Genomic DNA, 18,427 nt, shown 5'->3' on the forward strand with positions numbered 1-18,427 from the left:
TTTATTCAAGTATAGTTGACATACATTATATTAATTTCAGGTGTACAACACAGTGATTCAACAATTATCGGGGTACCTGGGTGGCTCAGTTGGTTAAGCATCTGACTCTTGATTTCGGCTCAGGTCATGATCTCACAGTTTGTGGGTTCAAGACTCGTGTTGGACTCTGCACTGACAGTGTAGAACCAGCTTGGGATTCTCTCTCTCCCTCTCTCTCTCTGCCCCTGCTCCTGGTCTCTCTCTCTCTCAAAAATAAATAAACTTTAAAAAACAAAACAAAACAACCCAATGATATACATTACAAAATGCTCACCGCGATAAGTGTATAGTGACTGTCAGTCACTACACAAAATTATCATAATTTTTATGCAGAGTTTCTGTACATGATTAACATTCTTCAGTCACCAAACTCCTAATATGCTGAAGTCATTTATAGTTTGGGATTATATTGTAATTATACGTAGCCTACAGAATTATTTATCATCTGAAAGATTTTTCTAGCTGTCTCCATTGCTAATGAAAGGAGTAGGTTAATCTCAACTTGGGCAGCTCCACCTTAACTCTGGCTTTAACTGGTCAGAATTACAAACAAGTGACGTAGGACCCTCAGACTCAGCAAAGTCACCTTCAGGTTTTTTGTTTTGTTTTTGCTTTCAATACCCTTCCTAGCAGTTTTGATCCTTATTGCTTTCTTGCTTTTTCTAGAAATATCTGGAAGTTTTAAAGCACCTTATTATTGACGTGTGTTGATTTTATAAGTACATTTCAAAATGAACTAGTGTAGTTGTTTTTATAATAAAAATAATGTTTCATAGATGAAAATCTTTGGGAAAGTTTTGAAAGTATTGTAGCTTAAAGATAATTTCCAGAGGAAAGGGGAAAATGGGGAGGTATCAGTCAAAGGGTGCAAAGTTTTAGAAACACAAGATAAGTAAGTCCTAGAAATCTGTATAGCATAGAGCCTGTAGTACCCCCCCCACACACACAAATAATAACAGGCAGGAAGAAAGTTTTGGAGGTAATGGTTGACTTATGGCATAGATTGTGGTGATTTCATGGATGTATACCTACCGCTAATCTCATCAGGTTGTATACATTAAATATGTACAGTTTCTTGCATGTCAGTCACACCTCAATAAAGTGCTTAAAACAAGATCATTTTCATTTACCTAGTGCTTCAGTTTCTAACACATTTCTCATGTATTATCTCATTTATTTCTCCAAACAAAGCAGGCAAAGCAGGCTTTACCATCGTATTTTACAAATGAGGACACTGAGGCTCAGGTTTTGAGCCTTAGGCCACCTACCTAGCCCCGGGAGAGGTCAAAGTCAGTACTTTTGAATCCAGGGTTAGCCTCACCACTTGCTCATCTCTTGACTTTTTTCTTAAGCTTCAGTTAAAGGTAAAAACCTGAAATAAACTCTCATACCAATTTATACTAATAAACTAGGTATAGAATAAAACTCTCTAAACCAAGTTTCTTAGCATTTTGTTGGGGGGTGGGGAGGGCTTTTGTCCCTGGGCAGTTTGCTGAGTCCTTCTCCAAATATTATTTATAAATATGTAGGATGAAAATACATAAGATTACGAGTGAACAAAAGATGTTAAAATACAGTTATCAAGATGTTTTAAAATGTGTAAAACATACTTACTTACTAAGACATTAAATATCAAGATTAAAGAGTAAGTGTAATACCTAGTATAAGTGCAAAATTGTGAAAATATAAATGATATTTCAAAGTATCTGCAAGAATTGTATGGGGATATGAAAATACTGACTTTCTATTGGTGACAAAGCACTAACCACTGATTGTTGCCTACATTCATAATGAAAGGAAATGCTAAATTTCACTTACAGAAAATTGGAAATAAAGATGGAGTTGTTTTTTTTTTTTTTTTCCTCCTCCAAGTTCATGGACCCCTGAAGTCTGGACCCTGGGAATAAAAACCTATTCTGGACTCTCAGGCCATGGGAACACAGTCGGTTCTTTAAGCTCCCAATGGGAGGTGTCATTCCCTTTTCCCCTTTTTACATGGTGAGAAGAGCAGCTCTTACCTTCCAGGGTCTCGCACTGGACCAGGTTTATGTAGTCCTGCTGGGTCAACAGACTGGCCTTGCACCCTCGCACCAGGCCTTCCAGGTAGCCATGGTCCACGTTAAAGTAGAACTCGGCACCCTCCAGCATGACCAAAGGGATCAGAGCCAAGTTGGGCTGAAACAGCTCCGGATCCTGGTCAGCTCCTGAAGATTTGCTCTAGTCTGGAAAAAAATGCTCAGTTATGAGTTCTCAAGAAGAAATCTGTCAGCTGATAGTCAGGGTTTTCATGACTAGTTTCTTCTGGTTTCTGTGGCTTTCAATAGCCTGCTCAGCCCTGTTTTCACAGCAACAGTGAATCAGCTGGATAACTCGAGTAAACCCTGGAAGCAAACCATGGAGAGTAGGAGACAGGGAGGGTCAGGGCTCTGCTCTATCCTTCCCAAAGGGAGGGTCACCCTCCCAGCTGTGCCACTGGAAGGCCTGAAACACCTGAATGTTTGGTAAACATTCCTCCCTCCCTCGGAGCCTGTGAGCTTTCAATTGTAAATTACATTTGTCCTCAATTTCTTGAAGATTATTAATATGAAGAAAGAGAGGCCTTTTTTTCTTTTTTTTTCTTCTTTCTTTCTTTCTTTCTTTTTTGAGAGAGAGAGAGAGAGAAAGAAAGAACACAAGTGGGTAAGGGGCAGAAAGAGGAGAGGGCTTTTTTTCTCTTTTAAAAATTAAGTTTTGTAAATAGATCAGGTGTGAGCAGGCAGTTTGAAGGATCCTGAGAAGCTAATTCAGCAATGCAGTTGTTTACTGTAAAACAAATGTTTAGTAATGTCTTCGCATAGCAAAGCCTGATAGCTGTTTTCCCCCCACCCCACCTCCCCCCCTTCCCCTAGCCCCTTGTCTGGGATCCGAGCCCAGAAAACAATCCTGGAGACAAATACACAGAGCTGTGATTCTATAATAAGCCACTACCTTTATATAATTGGACCGTTTATAAGGTGCTCTTTATTTTCTTTTTCCCATTTAAATCTCATGATTACTAGAACATATAAATCAGGCAGATAGTATTATTACCCAAATCACAGATAAGAAACCAGATCTCAGAATCCATGAGGCAGTTCAAAATGTACAGTTCATAATACAGTAAGTAGTTAATTAAGCCAGGACTTAATTATTGAGTTTCATGCTCCAAAAAGGAGTGCTTGTTCTCTCCTATACTTAGCTCAAAAATTGTGTCAAATATCCTGAACACTATTTTACATAGATAGTATTTCACTTTCATATATATATATTGTGTCAAATTCTTAATTGAATTTAAAGTGCCAGAAATTTCCTGATCTCTGTCTCAGTATGTTCAAACTGGGAGAAGCTAGATAAGATTGAATCACAAGAAATTCCGCTTTAGTTATTGAAAATCAGGGAGCCAAACTTGAGTTAGCACAGTATTCAGTAAATAGAGGTTCTTTTTATCACCATCATCATTATCCAACCCTCCCCCCAATAATTCCACCATCCCCAAACTACCTGAGTACATTTTAGGTTGAATCATTTGAACTTACAACTTGTGTAGATCAAAAATATATATATATGGTTGCATATCAGTAATTTTATACAGTTCAATTCAATACAAACTTACAATTAAATAAATTATAAAACAAACTCATCATTCCCTGGACATGTTAGCATATTACTACTATGAATGCACTTGAGGTTATGTCTATTGTATATATGTGGTAGATATTCTGTATAATCATGTGCTCCTATGCTTATCTTTTCAAGTAAAGGTTTAATGATGTCCTAATTGTAGCTTGAATTTGACCATGGTGAGAGTGTTTATACTATGGAAATAGGCAAATGGTACAAATCAGGGCTTTATTTATTATTGTTGGTCGTTTGTCCAGACTTGAGAAAATGATGGAGAAAATGTTAACAGTGCAAATTAAACTTAAAAGTATGTGGTATCTATAGCCATTACAATGTGAACTGCAAAATTTGAAGAAATCGTTTTTCATTATTCAAAAACTATTATCCAATGTAGCGAAGATGGCACTCACGTAATGAGGAACAAGTGAAGTTCTGATGTACGGTTTTCTTGTTTCATCCTAATCTTTAATGTAAATAAAAATGTCAACCACCATTAATGTTGGAACTACATTTATTTGTCAATTGCAACCAAAGTTTGGCTACAGAGAGTAGAATTGAACAAAGATCAATGAAATCATTTTGTGAAAATCAATGGACTATATGGAATTTACAATTTGGAGTATTATTTTATTGTTATTTGTAAATTGGGTGGTACATATCCTTAATACTATAAAATTTATAATAAACATATACACACATTTTGGGGGGAAAGCTGTTATTAAACATTCGAAGTATAACTCACAATCCTCAGAGTTTTGCCCAGAGCTAGCCTTGATGTCAACGTGCTCAAAAAAGAATATTGTGTGTGTGTGTGTGTGCAAAAAGACTTTTTAATTTGTTATCTTTTACATTTATATGTAGAGCCTGATATGCCCCAATTCGAGAGACCCCCCCGAAAACAATCCACCAGAGTCCAGAGTCAAAGCCAAGCGGCAAGGGTCGTTTATTGCAGGTTCGAACCTGGTCCTCCGCACACTCGTTGCCGGTGACGCTAAGAGGCCCCCCTCGCTAAGAGGAGCGAGGATCTTACAGCTTCTTTTATAGACAGGCACAAACAAGTTAGGGATTTTTTTTTGCGGTTACAGAGCTGTTATTGGTTGACATTTAAATTTGAACACTCAGCAGAACTTGATTGGTTTCCGCCTTTTTTTCAAACCACTCAGCAGAACTTGATTGGTTCCCGCCTTTAGGTCAGACCACAACTGGGCATGCCCTGGCTGGTTCCGGGAATGGCGGCGGGGGGGGGGGGGGGGGGGGAGTACACCTGGTAATTTTTCTCTTAGTCTCTCATTCCCCCCTCTCTTTGGTGCCTTAAGAGCCAATCTTGGATCTTATGTGTCTGACTCAAATGTTTCGGTAATGATGGGTTGGTATTGGGTCCTAAGGACCATCAGTTGGATCGTGTTAACTCGGTCTTTGATAAAGGCAACTAGTTTATTAATAATATAAGGCCCGAAGGTGAGGAGGAGAAGGAGTATAAGGGGCCCAGCTAGAGCAGAAAGCAGGGTAGCTAGCCATGGGGACTGATTGAACCAAGACTCAAACCAGCCTTGTTGTTGTTCTTGTTCACGCCTCCATTTGGCCAGGCCTTCTCTAACTTTAGCCATGGACTCTCGGACTACTAGGGTGTGGTCAGCATAAAAACAACATTCTTCTCTTAAGGCTGCACATAAACCTCCCTGTTGGAGAAGACTAGATCTAGTCCCCTTCGGTTCTGTAGGACTACTTCAGAAAGGAAGGTCAGAGATTTTTCGAGGTGCGAGATTGAGTCCTCAAGTCTGGCTATATCCTCATCAATGGCTGCCCTTAGGTTATTGAACCCTCGGTGCTGGATGGCTAGTGATGAGATCCCTGTTCCTGCCCCTATGGTACCGAGGCCAAATAAGGTGGCCAAGGTTATGGCCGTAAAGGGTTCCCGTTTTGTTCTTATTGACTCTCTTGCTTCTGTCCCTTCTGTCCACAGATCATATACAACATTTTCTCGGTGGTAAATAACCTTTGGAAATATTAATACCATGATACAATATTCGGGTGACGAATTAAAAATATCTCTGCTAACACATGGGGTGAGCGCTGTCTTAGAACAAATCCACCAACTGTCAGGAGCTGGAATTATCCATTTAGATTCATCCATAGAGTAATTAGTCGGGGCACAGAGCTGGATATGGCTAGAGGGGACCTTTCCTATACAAGTCCCATTGCCAGTGACCGCTTGCAGTGTGAGGCCGGGGCCCTTTCGATTCCACTTGCAAGCTGCTGGCAACTCTTCTCCTGACTGTGAAAAAGGGGCAGCGAGACCTATGGCTTCGTAGAAGGGGGGTTTTATATCATAACATAGCCAGCAGGCCCTTGTTGCCTTAGGGTCCAATCGGTTTAAGGCCTCATACGCTGCTGTTAGCAATTTCCATAGGGAATCTATGCCTTCTGGGTTCTGATTTTCTTGGACAGCTTGTGCTTTTACTCCTGGGATAAGGACGGGGGTCCTGCTGGAGGGAGTAGTGGGGATCTGCCTGGGGATAGGCTCGTCTCTCTTTTTTTTTTTTCTTTTTTCTAATACCTGATTTGGCCCCACCGGGGAGACTTTTAATTTTATTTGAATGGCAGTCCCAAAGAGGGGATATTGATATAAGTAGAGTCCCCAAGTGAGTCCTGAGACCCACCGCCTGTCCTTTTTCCCCTCCTCTGTAAATCTTACATGAATAAGGTTACAGTTTTCATCATACCTGGTGTGGGTACATGGTTGGACATAGGACATTTCAATAAATTGGGGTTTTACTTCCCACTTCCCTTCTCCATCATTGGAGGTGACGCAACTCCACACTGCGCAATAGAGGGTTTCAAACCCTCCACATGTGCGCCTCATCGCCCCCGTCCTAAATCCCGGACATGCATAAAATCCATTTCTACTTATTGATACCCTCCTTTGCAGTTGTCTCCATTTACCTCCTTCCCTTTCTTCTAATGGACTAATTTTTTCTAAACTAAAATATAAATCTGGCCACCAGGTATTTAATGGGGCAGTTCCTAGGGTTTTGTTGTAGACTTCATGAGTCTCTAAATTAGTAATTTCCCAGGTCAAATTATAGGGGTTGTGGGGGTTTGGATTTACAGACAGAATTTGCAGAACAATCAAGAGGAGGGCAAGTACCATAGTTACGGCTCAGTCCGTTGGCGGCGTAGGGTCAATTTTAAAGGATTGTCCTTAGTCCGATCAACAGTCCAGGTTGTCTTTGAAGGTCCGATGAGGTCTGAGAACGGGTCCACTGGTTTGGCGTGGGCGAAATGGATCCAGGTGGCGATTCCGTCTACTTTGATGGCAGTAGGCATTGTCAGGATGACCTGGAAGGGTCCTTTCCACCTGGGCTCCAGAGTTCCCTGCCAATGACGTTTGATGAGGACCCAATCCCCTGGCCGGAATTGATGTGGAATAGGCGGGGGTCCAGTCTCATAGAGTTCCTTTAATTTGGGCCATACATCTTCAAGGACCCTCTGCAAGGCTTGTAGGGAGAACAAGAATTCAAGACTATTATCGTTCTCAGCTTTGACAAGGTTATCTTTTAGGTTAGGGATGATGGGGGGTGGTCTACCATGTATTATTTCATAGGGTGTGAGTCCCAGTTTGTATGGGGAATTACGCACCCTGAACAGAGCATAGGGGAGAAGGACCACCCAGTTAGCGCCAGTCTCCATGGTCAATTTGGTTAGGGTCTCCTTTAATGTTCTGTTCATTCTCTCTACCTGTCCTGAGCTTTGGGGTCGGTATGCACAATGTAATTTCCAATCAGCCCCAAGTATGGAATCCAGTCCCTGACTTACCTTAGAGATGAATGCAGGCCCATTGTCTGACCCTATCATTACTGGAAAACCATACCTGGGCAGGATTTCTTCTAGGATCTTTTTGGCTACAATCTGCGCCATTTCATTCTTGGTTGGAAAGGCTTCAGTCCATCCTGAAAAGGTATCTACAAAAACTAGCAAATACTTATATCCATATTTTCCTGGTTTTACCTCAGTGAAATCTACTTCCCAATAGGTCCCCGGTCTGCTCCCTCTTTGTCTTACCCCTGTTGTCTGAGGATTGCTACTCGCATTGTTGGGTTGGCACACTGTATATTTAGTGACTACTTGATCGACCTTATCAGAGACATTTCTGATTTTTAGTCCAGTCTGTCTCAGTAAGTCCAACATTCGCCAGGAACCTAAGTGGGTGCTGCGATGGATCCACTCTAGAACTTGCCATCCTAGTTTATCTGGGAGTATAATGCTGCTTTTGGAGTCTCTCCACCAGCCATCTTTGATTCGGGTCATAGGAAGTTTACTCATCCATTGAATGTCGCTTTCTGAATACTCAGGGCTGAGGAGCAATTCCCGGGGTCTGGGGTCTGGCAGCTGTAGGGTCAGCAATTGCGCTGGGGGCCGAGCTATGTTTTTTGCGTCTGATCGGCCAAATTGTTGCCCCGGGAAACTGGGTCAGTTGTCTTCTGGTGTCCTGGGCAATGCACAATTGCCCTAGCTAGCTTTTTGGGCTCCCATAAGGCTGCTAGCAGGGTTAGAATCTCTTCTTTATTTTTGATGTCTTTCCCTTCAGCTGTGAGGAGCCCCCGTTCTCTGTATATCGCCCCATGTACATGAGCAGTGGCGAAGGCATATCGGCTATCAGTGTACACAGTTAGCTTGCGGTCTCTTCCTAACTTTAGGGCCTGGGTTAAGGCTATTAGTTCAGCCTTCTGGGCCAAGGTTCGGGGGGGTAGGGCTTCTGCCCAAACGACCTCGGTTTCTGAAGTTATGGCCGCCCCCGCATACCTTTGTCCCTGGTGAACGAAGCTGCTTCCATTGATGAACCAGATGGTGTCCGCATCCAATAATGGTTGGTCCTGCAAGTCCTCTCGGCCCCCTTTGCCCTGTCGGGGCGGCTCGCGCCGAGGCCGAGTCGCGCTCAGGGCTGCGCCCCGGGGATGCGTGCCCTGGCGGCCCCGCGGGACGCTACAGCGTTGCCCGCCGCTGCGAGAGCCGTGGCCCCGCCCCCGCTCCCCGCTGGCGATCCCCCCAGTTGGAAATGAATTTGGGCCCCCATTTTGGTAAGCAAATTCCTCCCCAACAGGGGGCAGGGGCTGTCGGGAATGACCAGGAAGGAGTGGGTTACCTTCCCAGTTCCTAAGTCCACAGTCCTCTGAGTTGTCCAGGGGTACTTCTTTATTCCGGTGGCCCCTTGTACCCAGGATGATTTTTCAGATACTTTGCCATGGGGCTTGACCAGAACTGAGTGCTGTGCCCCGGTATCAACTAGGAACTGGACCGGGGTCCCCTCCACTTACAATGTTACCCTAGGTTCGGGGAGGGGATCTGAACCCTGTCCTCCCTATTCTGTATCTTGGGTAAACAGTATGGGGGCTATTTTAGGCTGCCATTGCCCTTGGCTGGGGCGGGGTTGTTTCTTCTTGGGCATTCTCGTATCCAATGGCCTTTTTCTTTACAATAGGCGCATTGATCTTTATCTAAGTGCCACCTGGGAGGGCGTGTTGTTTGAGTGCCTTCTGGGGGTGGCTGTTCTTTCTGGACTATAGCGGCCAGGACTTTAGTCATTTTCTCTGTGGCCTTGATCTGTCTCTCTTCTGGGGCGTCCCTGTTGTTGTAGACCCGTTGTGCTATACGGAGCAGATCCTGGATCTGTTTACCTTCTAAATCCTCTAGCCTTTGGAGTTGTTTTGTTTTGTTTTGTTTTGTTTTTCTAATGTCAGGAGCTGCTTGATTTACAAAGGACATAATGACAGCAGCCTGGTTCTCAGGAACTTCTGGATCCATAGGGGTAAACTGCCTAAAGGCTTCCATTAATCTCTCTAAGTAAGCAGCTGGACTCTCTGCCTTTCCCTGTACGACCGAATATACCTTAGCCAAATTGGTGGGCTTGTGAGCTGCAGCCCGGAGACCCGCCATCAGAGTCTGGTGATAAATGAGTAGCCTTCCCCTACCTTCTGCCGTGTTGTAGTCCCATTCGTCCTGTGGAGGTCTGGTTAGGGGGAAAGCTGCATTAATGAGGTCAGGGTTAGATGTCGGCCGACCGTCGTCTCCAGGAACCAGCTTTCTTGCTTCTAATTGGATCCTCTCTCGCTCCTCTGTAGTGAACAGGATGCGGAGGAGCTGCTGACAGTCGTCCCAGGTGGGCTGGTGGGTGAACATGACACTGTCTAAAAGAGCTATTAGGTCTTTAGGGTTATCAGAGAATGGAGCGTTCTATGTTTTCCAGTTGTAAAGGTCACTGGTGGAAAAGGGCCAATACTGGAGTCGGGGGTTGCCTGCTTCATCGGGGGGTCCTATTTCCCGCAGGGGTAGGGCCACAGTGGAGTCGGGGATCCGAGGGTTTGGCTCACGCTGGGTGCGCCCGCGGGTTCCGCTGGCTGGCCCCTCACGGTTGGTTTCGTTTTCAATGGGGCCCGGCGTGGCTGCTGCCTCCCATCCTCCTGGTTCCGCGCAGCTGCCGCTTCCCGTCCTCCCGGTTCCCCTGGGGGGGGGGGGCAACTAGCGGGGTGACTGGTAGGGCGGCTGCTGCAGGCAGGGCCTGGGGTACGAGGGGAGGGAGATGATAGGGTGGAGGGTCTAGGGATAGTAGGTCCTGACTATCGGGCAATATGGTATACAAGGGCGCGGCTGGCGTCCTTGATTTTGGGGGATCTGCAGGCCGCATGGCAAGGACCTTACACGTTCCCGAGGATAGGAAGGGGGCCTACCAAGGGGGTGGATTTTCCACTAAATTCCGCCATACAAGAATGTAGGGAATCTGATCTGAGTGTCCCTCGCGACCCGGTAGAAAAATCTTTGATTTCACCTTAGCAATTATAGGGAGGCAGAAAGTTCCTTCGGTTGGCCATCCAATGCCAAAGGTTGGCCATTCAGAGTGGCAGAGGGCTATTAATTTTCCCCGCCAGATGTCTAAGCTCAAATTCTGTCCTCTGGTTCGAACATCCCTGAAGTTAGCAATGAGGAGAGAAAGAGGAGTGGTTTGAGATTGGCCCATCTGTATCCTGGAGGTGGAGGAAAGGATTAAAAGGAGAAACAGTAAAGTTATGAGGATTTCTGGCTGGGCCAGGCCAGGTCACCTGTGAAAGAGAAGGAGTTTAACACTTAAAGGTTATAGAATAGAGAACACAACACTTAGATCACTAGCACGTTTCGCGTGTCTGCCACCCGAACAGAAAAATTCCGATGGGCCCAAAAAGGTGCCCCAGATGGGTGCCAGTGGACGTCTCCTACTGGACCCGACCGACTGCCCTATAGTGCGTCCGCCAGGGCTGTGTCAGTTACCGATACAGATCCCGCGCGGGAGAGCCAGAAACAAACAGACAAACAGAAACGGACAGAGCCGGCTCACTTACCGATCAGTCTCAGGGATGACCCATTGACTTGGGGTCTGGTGGGTTTGGGGGGATCCCGGACGAGCCCCCAAATGATATGCCCCGATTCGAGAGACCACCCGAAAACAATCCACCAGAGTCCAGAGTAAAGCCAAGCGGCAAGGGTCGTTTATTGCAGGTTCTAACCCGGTCCTCCGCACACTCGTTGCCAGTGACGCTAAGAGGCCCCGAGGGAGGATCTTACAGCTTTTTAGGTCAGACCACAACTGGGCACACCCTGGCTGTTTCCGGGAATGGGGGGGGGGGGGGGGGGGGGGAGGTCTTTTCTTTGCAGTTGTGAGTACACCTGGTAATTTTTCTCTTAGTCTCTCAAGCCAAGTTCCAGTGTTTCTTTAATTTTTTTTTTTAACATTTATTTATTTTTGAGACAGAGACAGAGCATGAACAGGGTAGGGTCAGAGAGAGAGGGAGACACAGAATCTGAAACAGGCTCCAGGCTCTGAGCTGTCAGCACAGAGCCGGACACGGGGCTTGAACTCACAGACCGTGAGATCATGACCTGAGCCGAAGTCGGACGCTTAACCGACTGAGACACCCAGGCGCCCCATTTTTTAAAATTTTTTTAATGTTTATTTATTTTTGAGACAGAGAGAGACAGAGCATGAACGGAGAGGGCCCAGTGTTTCTTTAAAATGATAGATACCAGGGCTCCTGGCTGGCTTAGTCTGTAGAGCATGGGACTCTTGATCTTGCGGTGGTGAGTTAGCCCCATGTTGGGTATAGAGGTTACTTTTAAAAAATTGTTAAAAGACCACAAAACAATTTAAAAAATGATAGATACCAACTTCTTTTGCGATTACAAAATTCGCAGAATTTTCACATTGTCCTTCAAACTTGGCATAAACAAAAATGTCTCATTCCTGCTCAAGGTGGTCAAAGATGAGATCCAACTCATGAGAGATGAGAGGAAACCCAGTACAGTGACATGTAGTTGGAGCTTCTTTATAAATGCGTCTCCATGGTGCAAACAAAATAAAAATGTTCATTTCAGTGTTTAAACTACCAATGATGTTTAGGAGAGCAGCTTGGAGTATGACAGAGTGTGGGTTTAAGTTATTTCCTCTCTAAGTACCAGTGTGTAGAATGAGGACAGTAACACTTACTTCATAGTTTATTGTAAAGATTAAATGATATAAAATTCTTAGAATGCTTAACACATGTAGGCATGTGTGCTAAGTATGTAATAAAAGAAACTACTGCAATGGCTTCTCCTCTCTCTCCTGTACTACAAACCACTATAATCCTAATCTGTTAACACTAGATCCTTCAGACCAAGAACAGTGTTTCATGCATCTTTCTGTCTCTCAACTGCTTAGCAACACACCGTGAGGGGAGCAGATGGTCAATAGGTGCTTGCTGGAGGAACCAGAATTGGACTTCTAAAATGACTGAGCTTGCTCTGAAAGTCGTTAACTGTGTGTTTCTCTAGGAAAGCCTGTATTTGGTAAGTGTATTTGAGGAATGAGTTTATTTTGTGGGTTTTGCAGCATGATACATACATGTGTGTATGCTTATCTATAAGGTATATAGGATTTATTGTGACTTTCTGTCAATTTTAAGAGCCTCCAAGTGTCATTATCTTCATAGCATTGAAAGATCAACTTGTTTTTCTAAGAAATAGAGATACTTCTTAGAGAGGTACAGTGTCTGTTATCCTGAAAACAAAAAGTTTCTTTCTAGATGTAGTAGGTTCTTCAAAGGATAGTGAGCAAGCAAAGGAGATCCATCCAGGCTGCTTCCCATGGACAGTCTTCTGGATGTTTTGATGAAGCTGACTGAGGCAGGTCAAGGCCTTGTTAAGGCCTCTGAGGTAGTTCTCAAGGTAGACAGCCATACCCACTTCTGAACAGTCCCTGGGAGTGTCTTTAGAGGCAGAGTGTTGGGTAAGATGCACCCTGGAGTGGAACCAGGATGCCATCCTCAATGATAAAGTCAAAGGCCAAGTCAAAACTTTTTCCTAAAACCAACCACAATATACTGGTTTGTTTGTTTAAATTTTAAAACATTACATGTCCCATAATATGATGTATAACCTCTATGTATCCATCACCCAGTTTCAGTAATTATCCACTTACTTATAGCCAATTTTGATTTAGCTATACCAGTTATCAGAAAGCTTTTGCTGTACAGGGCAAGAAAGTAAATATTTTAGGCATTGGGGGCCAAACTGTTCTGTTACAAATACTCAACTCTGCCATTGTTGCTGAAAAGCAACCATAGACTACACATAAATAAATGAGCATGACTGTATTCTAATAAGACTTCATTTACAGGGGTGCCTGGGTGGCTCAGTCAGTTAGGCATCCAACTTCGTTTCAGGTCTTGATCTCACAGTTTGTGAGCTTGAGCCCTGCATCGGGTTCTGGGTTGACAGCTCAGAGCCTGGAGCCTGCTTCAGCTCCTCTGTCTCCCTCGCTCTCTGCCCCTACCCTGCTCACATGAGCACTCTCCTTCTTTCAAAAAAAACAAATAAACATTGAAAAATAGAAGATGATGCACTTTGAATGTTAAAAAAACAAAAACAAAAACAAAAAAACAACTTCATTTACAAAAACAAGTGGTGGGCCAGATTTGGCCTCTGGGCTATAGTTTATCACTCCTTGATCTATAACCTTGTCCACTTCCTTCTAACCCTGGATTATTTTTAAGTAAACCCCAAATATCATATTATTTTATTCACAAATTTTAGTATCTCTAAAAGATAAGGACCCTTTTACAATATTATTATAATTCTATTATAATACTGAAGTTATTTTAATATTAAATATCACTGTTAAAATTTTCTCAGTATTTTTTTTTTTAACATTTGGTTCGTTTGAATGGGGAGACATTACAATTGGTTTATATGTCTCTCAACTTTCTTCTAGGTATACCTTCACTCCCACTAGTGCTATTTTGTCTTTAAGAAACTGGGTCATGTGGTGCTCTGGTGGCTCAGTCGGTTAAACATCTGACTTCGGCTCAGGTCATGATCTCATGGTTCATGTGTTAAAGCCCCACATCGGGCTCTGTGGGGCTCAGAGCTAGAGCCTGTTTTGGATTCTGTGTCTCCACCTCTCTCTGCCCCTCCCCCACTGGTGCTCTGTGTCTCTCTTTCTCAAAAAAATGAATAAACATTGAAAAAAAGAAGAAAACAAGAGGCTGGGTGGCATGTTTTGTAGAGTTTTCCACAGTTAGGAATTTGGTGATTGCCTCTGAGGTGTCATTTAACTTGTTGCTCTGTCTCCTGTAATTTCTATAAATTGGCAGATCTGGAAGCTAGATCACTTTTATGTTAGATATTTTTGTAAGAACACTCACAACAATATGGACTATTTCCATCAGGATGCATGTAACATCTGTCTCTCATTTTTTTTTTTTTGAATGCTTACGTATTTTTGAGAGAGAGAGAGAGAGAGAGAGAGAGATAAAGTGCGAGCAGGGGAGGGGCAGAGAGAGAGGCAGACACAGAATCCGAAGCAGGCTCCAGGCTTTCAGCTGTCAGCACAGAGCCCGACGATGGGCTCGAACTCATGGACTGTGAGATCATGACCTGAGCCGAAGTCAGAGGCCCAACCGACTGAGGCACCCAGGCACCCCCTGTCTCTTACCTTTTAAAGAAGTCAGCAGCCATTTGTATTACCACCTAGGTCTACTATTTCATTTAGAGTAACAAAATGATTATTTTTTAGTTTATCAATTCCTTCTTCATTTATTAGCTAGAATATGTCTATAAAAAAGAAACTTTTACTATCAACTATGGTTACCTTAACTTACAGTTCTTACATGGAAAGACAGGATAAATGCTTAATTATTACTTAACAGTTTTCCAAATAATGTGTTTGTTCCCTAGCATCCTTCAAAAGTGACCAATAAGAGTTTTATTGTTATAAAAAATATTATTATCAATTTATGGATCTAAACATAGTCAGCATGTTCTTTTGATATAACTCTGGCAGTCTTTGATAGCTTCCTTGCCTTCTGTAATGACAGGATGGTCCATGCTCATTTTGTACAATTTTTGCCCAGACCTGCAATCAGCCATTTCTCCCAAAAGCTTTGGTTTAACATTGCAGTTCTTAACGTGTGTTCAGAAAAAGCAAAATTTCTTCAGTGTAGTGGGCAGTGCGGCAGGTGATGTGAAGGCCCCACACTGTTCACTGGAAGCTAAGGTCAATACCCAGGGGTTGGGGGATTTCTAAGAGCAGGTGTGCTCAGTAGAGGCAGTACTTTTGTAGATGGGTTTGCCATTACCTTTCCTTAACATTCCCTTCCAGTATTTCAGCGTTTCTAATTAGAGCCTGTCAAAACAAAACAAACCTCCCATGTCTTTCCAAGAAAAACATTATCCTGAAAAAAATGAGTTTTAAAGCCACATGAACTGAACTCCTGTGTATGTTCTTCAAGAATCTTAACTTGATTAGAGTGGATTACGCTGAGAAAAAACAGAAAGCATGTGACTGAATTCAGAACAGACAGGCTGCAGGCAAACCAAGATTGCTCCCTTGACACTGATTCAGAACAGCTATCAGGTTACCCAGCCAAAGTACACTTTTGGTTTAACTTGCTTCTTAGAAACAGGAGAATTTGTGAACTGTCATCAGAATCACTGACTTTCTGGGCTACTTCAGCGAGAAGGATCCTTTATGTTTGAGATTAGACGTGAGACTGTCTATACTTTATTGATTTTGTAGAATTCAAAGTTTCAAGGGTATTTTAATATTTTCTTCTTCCTGGGGAGAAAACCAAAAGTATTTCAGGTGTTGGATGGCTATGAAACCTTTTCTGTCAGTGATTTGCAATGTGCTATTTGCCCTAATGGTTCACCTTTTGTACTTTAACAAAATAATATTTTTGCTTTCATATACTAATTTAACCTGGACCTAATATAGTGTCTTCCTTCATAATATCTCATTGTTCTTCAGTGACCATATTTGATTTCTCATCACAAAATCTGTTCTGTGGCAAAAGTTTTTAGCTGGATTAGAAAAGAACAAAATCAATCATCACTCATAATTCCAGATACAATATTTACATAGGTGTAACTCTGCAAATTAAAAACTTCAAAATCTTGGGATGGCTATTTGTTTCAAAAGATTAAGGACATTAACTAGTACTTTAATCTAAATTCTATATTCTGAAAAATTACCTGAGAAAGATGATCATTTCCTCTTACATTTTTATATTTTGTTCTTATTGTTTTCTACTCACCAAAGCAATGCATACTTTTTGCAAAACTTCAACCATTACAGAAATATATGAGATTAAATTGCCCCTAATACTACTCTAAAGAGATAAGCACTGATAACAGTTTGGGTGAACAATGAAAAAGGTTATTTAAGCTCCAAAATATTTGCTACCATGGTGCCAGAATTAATTTTGCAAAGGGAGGGTCATTTTGGTTTTGAACCACAAGAGGGCACCATAACATTATAGTAAGCTTCCTTTGATTTGCTTCACCTCGCCTGTAAATTTTTCATTTGAAAAATGTCACATCAAAACTTAAGTGACTTCCGGTTGCTTATGTTAAAAGATTCCTTTTAGACACCTCCCTAAGTGCAGGGAGTCTTGCCATGATCTATCTTTTACTCCATTCCCTAAACCATCGTTGGGCTTCATAAATGCAAGCCCTTTTCTTCTTTCTAGACTACAAATTACTTTTTTAACCTTTTCATCTGTTATTTCACAAACTGGTTTCATTGTGTTTTCAGCATCCCTGAGAGATGTTCTAGGGGAAGGAGGGGAAGAAAATCTCTCCGAGCAAATGGGTTCAAGAAATGCAAGAGATAAGTATATCCCATTTTGGACAAATACATATTAACATAAGTCTCTGACAGGTACTTTGGTGATTGAAGTTGATTAACTTTATTTTATTTTTTTTGAAAAAATTTTAATGTTTATTTATTTTGAGAGAGAGAGAGAGAGAGAGAGAGAGAGAACATGAGCAGAGAGAGAGAGAGAAGGAGACAGAATCTGAAGCTGGCTCCAGGCTCTGTCCGAACTGTCAGCACAGCACAGAGTCCGACTTGGGGCTTGAATCCATGAACCGTGAGATCATGACCTGATCCAAAGTCAGACGCTTAACCAACTGAGCCACCCAGGCACCCCAAAGCTGATTAACTTTAAAACAGCATTTTTCAAACAATTGATCGGGCAATGGCTGCATTTCTTTGGGTAATTCATGCTTTTAACAACCTGGAGTAGTAGTATTTGGAACATTTGGGAAATTCTGATTTATAACATTCATTATTTTTAAATGTTATAAAACTTGTATTGCACTATTAAATAAATGATTTATCTCTAACTTGAAGAAATTATATATATATTTGAATTCACATGTATTCTAAAATGTAACAACCTTACAATGTTTTCTTCTCTCCTACAAGTACTTCCCATTTTTATTTTTTTCTAACTTGATGGCAGAGATCCCAGGACCTGTCTTGCTACAGCAGTAAGCTTGTATGGTAATTACATGAATTAATGATGGAAAATTCACCACTGGGAATAATAAATGGCATTATTATGACAAGAATACTATTTCTATGAGAAAGTACGAACTAAGAAAAGTAAGTTATTATAGATAGAAAGGTTATTATTTTACATTATTATGAGGCTAGAAAAAAGTCACAGAAGAAAGACTGCAATCAGAAAAGGTTTTATACTAACAAACCTTACAATGTTAGATTAGGATGGGACCTTAGATGTCACATCAACTGCAGAAAAGGGAGGAACTCATGGCTTTTGGAGGCTAATCATTAAATTTTCAGATATTTCCAAGTATTAAAAATATCTATTTCTTAGTAAAGAAAAAGATTCTTCCATAGAACTCAAACCCACTAGTTCTATTTCAGCAAGATAGTTTTTTTTTATTTTTAAAAATTTATTTATTTTTGAGATAGAGAGACAGAGTGAGTAGGGTAGGGGCAGAGAGAGAGGGAGAGAGAGAATCCTAAGCAGGCTCCACACTGTCAGCATGGAGCCTGATGTGGGGCTTGAACTTACAAGTCATGGGATCACGACTTAAGCTGAATCTAAGAGTCAGATGCTTAACCGATGGAGCCACCCAGGCACCCTAATAGGGTTTTTTTTAATTAAATTTTTTTTTAAAAAATTTAAATCCAAGTTAGTTAACATATAGTGTAATAGTGATTTCAGGAATAGAATTTAGTGATTCATCACTTACATATAACACCCAGTGCTCAACCCATCAAGTGCCCTCTTTAATGTCCATTTAGCCCATTTCCCACCCCCCAACACCCCACCAGCAACCCTCAGTTTATTCTCTGTATTTAAGAATCTCTTACGTTTTGTCCCCCTCCCTGTTTTTATATTAGTTTTGCTTCCCTTTCCTTATGTTCATC

General features: G+C 42.2%; 2 protein-coding genes across 2 annotated transcripts in view; both read right to left on the reverse strand.

Moving 5' to 3' along the window:
- ATP6V0D2 (ATPase H+ transporting V0 subunit d2) overlaps window positions 1-2,254 on the reverse strand; it is a 43,747-nt gene extending 41,493 nt beyond the window's left edge. Inside the window, exon 1 of the mRNA XM_049633203.1 lies at window positions 2,058-2,254. Within this exon, the coding sequence (XP_049489160.1) occupies window positions 2,058-2,187 (130 nt within the window). The 5' untranslated portion in view covers window positions 2,188-2,254. The remainder of the gene's footprint in view (window positions 1-2,057) is intronic.
- A 5,845-nt stretch (window positions 2,255-8,099) lies between these two features.
- On the reverse strand, window positions 8,100-10,360 carry LOC125924238 (uncharacterized). The gene is given in 3 exon segments (XM_049632683.1): window positions 8,100-8,848; window positions 9,090-10,177; window positions 10,314-10,360. Coding segments are annotated over 3 exon segments (1,884 nt in total).
- Between the last annotated feature and the right edge of the window lie 8,067 nt (window positions 10,361-18,427).

The sequence above is a fragment of the Panthera uncia genome, chromosome F2 (genome assembly GCF_023721935.1).
Source record: "Panthera uncia isolate 11264 chromosome F2, Puncia_PCG_1.0, whole genome shotgun sequence".
In the NCBI taxonomy this organism is placed as follows: Eukaryota; Metazoa; Chordata; class Mammalia; order Carnivora; family Felidae; genus Panthera; species Panthera uncia.